Consider the following 10,492-nt stretch of genomic DNA (forward strand, 5'->3'; position numbering starts at 1 on the left):
TTCTGAGTAGCTAGGCTTACAGGCATGAGCTACTTAGCACCCGGCAATGCTCATGCTCTTGATCCTATTACAGGGCCTCACCTCCTACTCCACCCTACCCCGCCTCTGTATCTGGTTACCTCTGTGGCTGAGATACTGAGGCAGGCAGGGAGGGTGGAGCACTGGAGAAGGGATTTTTGGACAGCAAAGGCCCCATGGAACCACAGAGCAGGCTCCCTGCCCGCTGCTGATGTTTGGCTTCAGATCCTGTGGAGTCTACACAGCACAGGGCCCCAAGGAGATTTTCTCACAGCTTCTGGTTGTTCTGTCGGCTGGCTGGGCTACGAGCTGCTGTCTGTCCTAGAGAAGGGTTCAAGGTCTCACGCCAGGAGCTGCCACCAGAGAGATAGAAGACAGCTGGCTGCAAGGCTGGGACACTTCCTGCCCCTGGGGCCTAGACAACCACCCCTCTGAGCCTGGCTGGAGAGGTTAGTTTGGAGAATGGGGGATAAAACCTTAGGAATCTGAACCAGAGCAATTCAGACCTCAAGAAGGACAAACAGCCAGCCGGAAGCAGCTGGTTTGGGGAAAGAGATTTATTTGCTCAGCGGCTGTGCAGGATGAGATATGGCGGGACAAAGGGCACCAGCAGTCTCCCATCTTCCCAGGAAGCAGGGCTGGGGGAGTCAGGCTGGATGGAGGAGGGAAGCAACAGCAGGCCATGCGGTCAGCCTCCAAGGGGGAGGAGCTGGTGCCCCGGCCACACAGCTCTTACACAATGCCATCGAACCCCTGTAGACCACACTTCGTGCCAGCCACCCGGCAGCCAAACCTGAGTGAGTCTTCCATGCTGTTCCCTGGAGAGGGGACAAGCGGCTGGGTCAGCGTGCTGTGCCAGACAGGGCCTGGCCCCAGTCCCCAGAGGACCCCATGGCACTCACCCTTTGAGAGGCTGAAGATCACAGAGGCATTGAAGGTGTCTCCAGCCCCCAAAGTGTCCACTACCCGAGGTGGTGGGAAGGCATCTGAGTGGAGCAGCTGGCCGTCAGGGCCCAGGGCATCGGCACCCTCCTCGGCCCAGGCACAGATGAGTGTGGCCCTGTAAGAGGTCCGCTTAGCTGAGAGCACTCCCCGTTCCCCCACACAGCGGGGATGACCCTTGAAGGAGAGGCTCACCTCCCCCCATGTCCTCTAGGGCCCTTCATGGCTTCCTTACTCACCCCTTCTTCACACGACTATACAAGCCTCTCAGGGCCTCCTTGGCTGACTTGTACCCCAGGTGTTTAGCTATGTCTTTGCTGACAAACACCTGTGGGGAATGGAAGAGAGGCTGGCAGCCACTCACCACCACCAACCTGGGGTTGCCCCCCACCCCCCTCCCCGTGAAATAACACAGCCCCCCCCAATATAGCTACATAAATCCCCACATGGCATCTCGCTGTCTCACAGGAACACAATTTTATGTTTGCTTAGAACACACCCTTGTGAATAGGAACCCCAAAGTCCTGGTCCATTTGTTCTAGCATCAGAGAACTGAAAAACCAGAGTGGATCTGGAACGCCATCTTGTGGTAAAATCTATCCCTGCCCAGTTTAATAGTGCTAGTTCTCAAGAGAGCATTATTTGCTTTTGTTTCCCACACACAAATATGTACACCCCCCCAAAAAAAAATAAAAACAGGTTTCTCTAGAACTCTCTTAACACTAGCTGTACATTAGAGTCTCCAGAGATAGCTATGGTAAGAAATAGAGAAGACCTGGCTTCTACCCTTACCAGTTAAATAACAAAGAAACAAACAAAAAATGAGAGTAGCTGAGTGCTGCTAGTCAGGAGACTGAGATCTGAGTATTGATATTCAAAGCCAGTGTGAGCAAGAAAGTCTGAGAGACTTATTTTCAATTGACCAGCAAAAATCCAGAAGTGCCTGTAATCCTAGCTACTCAAGAGGCTGAGATCTGAGGATCACAGTTCAAAGCCAACCCCAGGCAGGAAAATCCGTGATACTCTTATCTCTAATAAACCACCAGAAAACCAGAAGTGGTACTGTGGCTCAAGTGGTAGAGTGCTAGCCTTGAGCTGAAGAGGTGAGGGACAGCGCCCAAGCCCAGAGTTCAAGCCCCATAAACATAAATAAATAAATAAACAAATAAATCCAGAAGTAGAGCTGTGGCTCAAGTGGTAGATGGTCTTGAGTGTAAAAACTAAGAGACAGTACCTAACCCCTGAGTTCAAGCCTCATTTCCCCTGGGGGCATGGAGGATGAGGAGAGGGAAAGAAAAGAGAGAGAGAGAGAGGAGAGAATGAGATTGACTCAGGCATCCATACTTTTAAATTATGTACCAAGGCCCGAGACTAAGATTCAATTCCATTTCCCCCAGTCCTGCCCATTACGTGCAAGTCTCCTTCCTGCCCTCCCCTCACTCCTAGTGGCTGCCACCTGCACTCCAGAGATCAAAGTGTCTTGGAACCTCAGAGAACAGCTTGATCTCCATACTTTGCCAAGGAAGTCTGGGGAGGCTCAGAGGGAAGGTGCTGTGGCTCTCTGGACACTTACCCAGGAGCTGCCATTTGGAGCTGATAGGTATGCAGGACTCCCGCCCTCCCAGCCCCGCTAAGAGCTACATTAGCTGAGTGTGGCAAGGGGCAGCTGTGGTGTACTCACCACCTCTCCATAGCCAAATAGCTGGAACAGCTCCTCCCGGGGCTTCTCTATCTCCACAGACACCCGAATCTTCTGCTCTGGAGGCTGCCTGGCATTGTGCTGTTCTATCCGATGTAGCATCTTCACCTGTTCTGATGCATTCCGGCCCTGGGGCAGGATAGGGCTAGCTCAGGAAGTGCTTGGTTCATAGAGCTCATTCTGGGTGAGGAGGTAGAGGGGTTGGAGGGGCTGGACTGGAACCCCATCTTCAGCTACAAAACTTTAGGGCTGTCACTGGACCTTGGAGACCTTATTCACCAGCTTTGCCATTTGACCAGCGAGGCGATTACAAAATAAAACAATATGAATGCAATGGTGCATGCCTGTAATCCCAGCACTGAGGCAGAATGATCAAGAGTTCAAGGCCAGCCTGAGCTATATATCCAGAAAGAGAATCTTCCTCTGTACCCCTCTCCTTTCTACTACCTTCCATTTTTCCTTTCGGAGCCTCATGCTTGTTAACCAGGTGCTCTGCCACTTGAGCTACAAACTCCAGTGTTCTGCTTTTAGGTTATTTTATAGATAGGGGTTTTGTGGTGACTATAATCATCCTTCTGACCTATTTACCTCCCGAGTAGCTAGATGACAGGGACATGCTGCTACCCTGGGCTTGTTTTGTTGAGATGGAGTCTAAGTAACTTTTTGCCCAGTCTGGCCTCACACTATAATCTCCATCTCCCAGATAGCTGTGATTACAGGCTTCTGTAACCTCACCATGTTGAGCCATCACGGCCAACCTCTTTTCTGGCTTTTTGAGATAGTGTTACTATATAGCCCAGGGCAGACTCCAACTGACAATGCTCTTGCCTCAGCCTCATGAGTACTGGGATTACAGAATATTGCTGTCACATCGAATGAGAGATAGACTTTCTGAAGGATCTACAGTAATTTGAGCGACAGTGCTAGGATTGGAACTTCAGATTTCTAGGTTTCCTCTCATCCAGACTCCAAGACTTCTTAGAGTGATGGCTCTTATTTCCCTTATTAGGGAGCTAAATCAGCCTGACTGAGCCCCCACCAACACAGGTAGAACAGAGCTTGCCTCAATGTGGATCCATTTGAACCGGGTCAGATCAACCTTCTCGAAGTCCTTAGCAGACACATCTGGCAAGTTCCTAAGCCGCAAGAGGTAAGGGGCAGAGAAGGCGCATAGTGAGCTCCGCTACATTAGGTTTTCAAACTGGCTGCGGAAGACCCTGGACCTAGTAGTGCTGCTAGCAGCATGGCAGGAAGCTGAGAAGCATAGGGTTCTCAGGATAAACTCTAGGATGAATTCTGTCCCAGTTGGCTGATGTGTCTCCTTTTGAGTTGCTGGAGGCTAGCTCTCCGCCCTAGGAGACCACAATATCCCAGAATGCTCAAGTGCTAGGGACTACACTTCCCAGAATCCCTCTTGCTGGCAGCATACAGCTCCCAGCATGCAGTGCCTCAGTGAAGTACAAGACCCAAGCCAGGTGCTCTTTCTAGTCCCACTTACTTTTGGTACCCCAGCATTGTGAGCTTGCCTGTGACAGCAAGAATACCCTTATCCTGGGTTTGGCAGCTCCCTGAGGACTAAGTTGTCACTTGAAGAAAAGTTTGTGTTTAGCTGGTCTAGGGGTGGAAGCCCAAGAAATGGTCTATCCCCCAAACTCCTTGGCCAGAGACCTATCACAGCTGGAGGCTTCCCTCCAGGTTCTGAGGTCTTTCTGAGGCTGATGACCCACTGGTACCCAAGGCCCAGAGCTGTGGCCTTGCAGGCCTGCTGCAGTTGGAGGTATGTGTGTGAAGACGCCTGGAGGGAGGCTAATGGAAACATTTTCCCTCCGAATTCCACTCCCATGCTGTGAATGCCCATGCGATGTCCTTGATCAGAAGCTGCAGCTTGTTACTTAATAGGCAATAAACTGTCCAATGATAGACTGAAGGTCACTGCTAGCATATATGTGTGATTGCATGTGTGTTGGGATAGAACCTAGCATCATAAAACCTTTCCTGGAATGACTTCTCTCCCCCAGAATCCTGGGGCAGCTAGCCTCCAGCCCTCCCAGCCCTAACCCAGGATTTGTCATGTACAAGGTTCTCAGAAAACTGGACTTCTTAATCTGAAGAGTGGCAAGCTCATACTTGGGTCTCTCATGACATCTGGTGGTCCTGATTTTCCAACTCATTGTTCCCCTTCCTCCTCCTTCAGCAAGGACTGAAAATCCTGTGTGGCACATTTGGTTTGGTTGGTTTTTGCCAGTCCTGGGACTTGAGCTTAGGGCTTGTGCATTGGCCCTGAGCTGCTTTTGCTTAAAGCTGGCACTCTACCACTTGAGCCACAGTGCCATTTCCATTTTTTTCTGTGTATGTGGTACTGAGGAATCAAACCCAGGGCTTCATGCATACAAGCACTCTACCACTAAGCCACATTCCCAGCCTGTGTGGCATGTTTGGTGTGTGGTGTGTTTGGTTTCATCTTGGTGGGACCTTTGGAGCATCATCCCTTTTGAACACTTCGATCTCAGCTCCTTGGTGCCATGCTGCAGGCTTGCAACCGTGACACTGACCTTAGAAAACCCAGTGAATCCATTAGCCCTTCAGGGACTCATAGGGGTCAATTTACATCTCCTACCCTCTGTCTTGGGAATAGATTCTCCCACTCCAAGCTGCCGATTGGCTAATTACAGAGGAATCACATCAACAATTACGTTCTGTACAGACTTGCCTTCTCATCCTTGGTGTTGGCCAAAGCCAAATGACCATGCAGAGAAGAGCCCGCCCCTCCCACCCCACTTCTCCTCTCATTGGAAGCAATTAAAAAATCACCAAACAGCTTGGCATGGGGGCAATTTCTGGCATATAGAAGCCATGGGGTGGCGGGGGGCAGGGAGCAGTGGGAAGCCCACCGTGGTGGGAACTGATTGGTGGGTTGTGGCAGGGTGAGGCCAGGTGCCTTACGTGTCGTAGAGCAAAATGGTACGAGAACCATTGGAGGTGTTGACGATGCAGCAAGAGCAAGGGGTGTCCCCTCTGCTCTGCCAGGCCACGTGAGACACATCCACGCCCCGCCGTTTGAAGTCAGCCACCAAGAAGCTTCGGGTGGAGCCCGAGCCAAGGAGAGGGCAAGGAAATAGAAGTTAGAGCCTATACACGGCCTGGATCTTCCCCAGGCATGGGGAGGAGGTGCAGGAACACATGGGCCTCTGGGAGAAGAAGAGTCCTGTCCTGGGAGTTGAGCGACGGCGCTAGCAGCTTGCAGCGAGCAGACAGATGCACAAACCTGTAGGCATGCAGGATGGTGCGGCTACCACTGGCTTCACTGATGATCACTGTGGAAGTGGGAATGGAGCCTGTAGTTTGATAGACAGCATAGCGTAGATCCACGGAATAGCGGCGGAAGTCATCCAGGACAAAACTGCCAGGGTGGAGCAACCCAGGGGAAGGGCAGTTCGGCAAACATTTGAGGGAGCTGGGAGCTAGAAGGCAGGGACACTAGAGACCTTGAAAGGTAATGGAGCAAGCAGAGTAGAGGCTGGGCGAATCCTAGTCTTGCCACAGGTTGTGTTATACTTAGGGTCAGGAGGAGCATTTCCAGGGTCTGGAACTAGGGTGCAGAGCTAGGATTTGGAAGGGGTGTTTGTTATTGTTTATTTGTGGTACTAGGTTTTGAACTCAGGGCCTTACACTTGTTAGGCTGGCCTTACACTTGAGCCAGGCCTTCAGCCTTGCATTTTGCTGGTTATCTTAGAGGTAGAATCTAGTGAACTTTTCTGCCTGGGTTGGCCAGAACCAAGATCCTATAGATCTCAGCCTCCTCAGTAGCTAGGCTTAAAGGCATGCCCAGCTTGGAAAAGACATTCTTTTAGGTCCTGACTCAAAGTCGGGCTGGAAGGAATTCATTTTTTTTTTTTTTTTTTGGTCCGGTCGTGGAGCCTGAACTCTGGGCCTGGGCGCTGTCCCTCAGCTCTTCAGCTCAAGGCGAGCGCTCTACCACTTGAGCCACAGCGCCACTTCCGGCTTTTTTCTTTTTTCTTATGTGGTGCTGAGGAATCGAACCCAGGGCCTCATGCATGCAAGGCAAGCGCTCTACCACTGAGCCACCTTCCCAGCCCAGAATTCATTCTTGTTCAAAAATCTAGACCTGGGTAAATTCGAAGTCTAGAACTTCTATGTTGTTTGAAACAAGTAGGTGTGGGCATTCATGCCAAGCCCAAGCAGAATTAATAATTACCAAGGTGATACTTTGTTCCCCTCCCAGCTTCCCTGTGCATGTTCATGCCCATGGCACTGTCCTCTCTGGAGTCCCTTTTAGTTCTACTGTGATTCCTTACTCTACATCTCTTTCAGGATGCCCAGCCAGGAAGTGGTGCAGTCCTCGTGGGCCTGCTCACTGTCCTGTCCTCTCAAAGCCAGGCGAAGGCTGATGAGCAATGAGCTGGCTTCAGCAGCTAAGGTCCCTCTGTATGGACCCAGTCCATAGTGATTTCCCCCAATGACAGACTCTAAGGATGTCCCTTCAGAAAGACTGAGCCAGCAGAACTAGGCCAGCCCCAGACATCCCTAAAAGCATAGGAACTGGCAACTAGCCCAGCAGCCCAGCCACCATCCTGGCATATCTCATTACGACTCCATTTTCAGCAGCACCAAAGCTGAACAAGACAAGGTTGTAGGCACCAAAGCCTCTAACTCAAGAGTCCTTCAAAAGGTAGTTCCCCTCCCCAAATATCTGAGATTTGGTTTTGTTGGCCAAATAACATTTGTACCCACAGAGTCTAGCATGGTAGGTGCTCATTAAATATTTGCAAACACAAAGGAATTCTGAATGGCCTACCTACCAACATGATGGCTACGAAAAGGAGAATCTGCCACCCTAAGCTGCAAGCCTGCCTCCAGCCAGGAGGAAAGAGACCATTCAAGAGAGCATGTGTCTCCAAGTCCCTCTGCCCCACCTCCAGGGCAGGCTTTCTGCCCCTATTTGTCTTGTACCAGTTCATCAAAGCATGGAATCTGGCTGTGGCTCAGGTTGGGCTCTGGCAGCAACCCCCTCAAACCAAGGTTCAAAGGGCTGAGTGTCACAAGCCAGTAACCTGGCCATATGCCCCGGAGCCCACAAGAGGGCAAAGTGTGGGCCTCACCTCCTGATAAGTGCTGCTGAGTTGGCAGAGCCAAGGGTTAAAGGGCCCTTGAGTCCCTGAAGCAGCGAACATGGAGAAAGCGCGTGGGGCACTTTTGGATTGTAGCATCCACAGCGAGCTAGGAGGCGTGAGTTCTGGACCCAGCTTTGGCACGTGGCTTCTGGGTGTCCTGAGCAGGGATGTTCTGTTGCTCCTCCAATGAGCAATGACATGAACATTAGCCCTGCCCCTCCACTGGAAAATGAACCAGGCCTCTGCCCTGGGACTGTGGAGGGTGCATATCCCTGAGGAAGTATGTGTATAGCATGTTCCTAACTGCCTTCTGCCTGAAGTACAGCCAGGATAAAGGACATGAGAAAGGCAAAGGCAAGTCCATCGCAGGGCCTGTAGGAAGCAAAGGAAGGAAGGAGGTAGGGATGCCTAAGCAGCTCTATGACAAGCTATGGAAAAGAAACCGTCAGAGCAGCAGTAACTCCTGAACAGTGAGGGCCCAGGAGTCTTGCTCTCCACTGAATCCCTTCCTATCTATATCTTCTTCTTCTTCTTTTTCTTCTTCTTTTTCTGATCATGGGGCTTGCACTCAGGGCCTGGGTGCTGTCCCTGAGCTTTTTTGCTCAAGGCTAGCACTCTACCAAAAGTTCATCTTCCAGTTTCCTGATGGTTCATTGGGGATAAAAGTCTTATGGACTTTCTTACCCTCAAGTCACAATCCTCAGATCTGAGCCTTCTGAGTAGCTAGGATGATGGGCCTGAACCACAAGCGCTGGCTCCTCCCACCCATTTCTGATGGTTCACCAACCATTCACTTCTTTGCCCTGGCCCACTCAAGGTACAGACATTCTGCTCTCTACACCCTGTGATTGACTTCCCCCAGTGGGCAATCCCCCTGGACTCACTCAGCAACATGGTCACGGGCCAGTGAGCCCATGAAGGCACAGGGGGCTCCAAGCAGGGAGAGGACGGTGCAGGAGTTGGACGCATTGCCTCCACGTTGCCATCTCTGGGACAGGCACCTGCAAAGCACAAGGTAGATTCCTGCAGCCCTGCCGGGCTGCTCCCAAGTGAGGTAGAGCAGACACCAGGCCCTTTAGTGGGCCATAGAACACAAGAGCCAGGGGATATCCCAGGTAAACACCTAGATACCAGCTCATTCTCTGCATGAAGCAGCTGAGGATCAGCCAAGGGAGGGGCTTGGCTGCCAGCCAGCTCTCTCTCTCTCTCTCACACACACACATACCCTGGATGGTTTATTCAGGCTCATGGCAGGGATTCTTTGGCTGTTCCAAAAGAATCAGGAAACCATATACTGGGGTCCACCACATTTTGAAAGCTCTACCAACTGGGATTTCTCCTCTTCAGTACAATGACAGCCACTCTCAGAACGCTGTTATCTTCAGTCTCCTTTTCCCTGACCTGGTCGACTCAAAGAGTTCAAAGACTGAGTGTCACTCCCCAAAGGGGACATGTTTACTACCTGCTCCTGTCTCAGGAAAGCCTACTTCAATATTAACTGCAGAGCCGCAAAACAACATGAGCAAGCAGGAGAGCAAACCCAGTGAGTGATCATTTAAAAAGTGTGTGGAGCTGGGCGCTAGTGGCTCACGCCTGTAACCGTAGCTACTCAGGAGGCTGAGATCTGAGAATTGGTTTAAAGCCAGCCCAGGCAGGAAAGTCCCTGAGACTCTTATCTCCAATAAACCACCAGAAAACCAGAAGTGGTGCTGTGGCTCAAGTCTCAAGTAGTAGAGTGCTCACCTGGAGCTGAAGAGCTCAGTGACAGTGCCCAGGCCCAGAGTTCAAGCGCCACAACTGACCAAAAAAAAAAGTATGTGGAGGGCTGGGATGTAGTTCAGGGGCAAAGTACCTGCCTAGCATGCTTAAGGCCCAGGGTTCCATCTTCAAGATCAAATGTGTGACCTGGGTGCTGGTGGTTCACATCTGTAATCCTAGCTACTCAGGAGGCTGAGATCTAAGGTTTGCAATTTGAAGCCAGACTGGGCAGAAAATTTTCTATAAATTTTCACTAAATTACCAAAAATCTGGAAGAGGAGCTGTGCCTCAAGTGGTAGAGCACTAGCTTTGAGCAAAAGAAGCTTAAGACAGGGGCTAGGAAGGTGGCTCAGTGGTAGAGTGCTTGTCTTGCATGCATGAGGCCCTGGGTTCGATTCCTCAGCACCATATGAGCAGAAAAAGCCAGAAGTGTGCTGTGGCTTGAGTGGTAGAGCAATAGCCTTGGGCTGAAAAGCTGAGGGATAGTGCCCAGGCCCAGAGTTCAGGTCCCACAAATGACAAAAAAATAAAAATAAAAATAAACCAGCGCCTGAGTTCAAACCTCAAGACTGGCATACACACACACACACACACACACACACACACACACACACGAAAGTATTTGGGAGTGACTTTTACAATGTTAAAAATTCAAAAGAGCCGGATGCTGGTGGTTCACACCTGTAATCTTAGCTACTCAGGAGGTTGAGATCTGAGATGGAAGCCAGCCCAGGGAAGGAAAATCTGTGAGTCTCTTATCTACAATCACAGAAAAAGACACAAGTGCCGGGCGCTGGTGGCTCACGCCTGTAATCCTAGCTACTCAGGAGGCTGAGATCTGAGGATCATGGTTCAAAGCCAGCCCGGGCAGGAGAGACCGTGAGACTCCTATCTCCAATAAACCACCAGAAAACCGGAAGTGGCGCTGTAGCTCAAGTGGTAG

At 50.9% G+C, this 10,492-nt stretch overlaps 1 protein-coding gene across 2 annotated transcripts in view; it reads right to left on the minus strand.

Annotated features, from left to right (window-relative positions):
- Nucleotides 1-560: 560 nt before the first annotated feature.
- Khk (ketohexokinase (fructokinase)) overlaps nt 561-10,492 on the minus strand; it is a 13,466-nt gene continuing 3,534 nt past the window's right edge. The window contains exons 2-8 of one of the 2 annotated variants that reach the window (XM_013013762.1): nt 8,676-8,792; nt 5,925-6,059; nt 3,723-3,795; nt 2,642-2,788; nt 1,200-1,288; nt 921-1,078; nt 561-836 (exon numbers count right to left, since the gene is read on the minus strand). In XM_013013762.1, the coding sequence (XP_012869216.1) occupies nt 751-836; nt 921-1,078; nt 1,200-1,288; nt 2,642-2,788; nt 3,723-3,795; nt 5,925-6,059; nt 8,676-8,792 (805 nt within the window). In that variant the 3' untranslated portion in view covers nt 561-750. Of the gene's footprint in view, nt 837-920; nt 1,079-1,199; nt 1,289-2,641; nt 2,789-3,722; nt 3,796-5,602; nt 5,738-5,924; nt 6,060-8,675; nt 8,793-10,492 lie in introns of both variants that reach the window. The other variant, XM_013013761.1, reaches the window with a different exon arrangement.

Source organism: Dipodomys ordii, unplaced genomic scaffold (assembly GCF_000151885.1).
Source record: "Dipodomys ordii isolate 6190 unplaced genomic scaffold, Dord_2.0 Scaffold20, whole genome shotgun sequence".
In the NCBI taxonomy this organism is placed as follows: Eukaryota; Metazoa; Chordata; class Mammalia; order Rodentia; family Heteromyidae; genus Dipodomys; species Dipodomys ordii.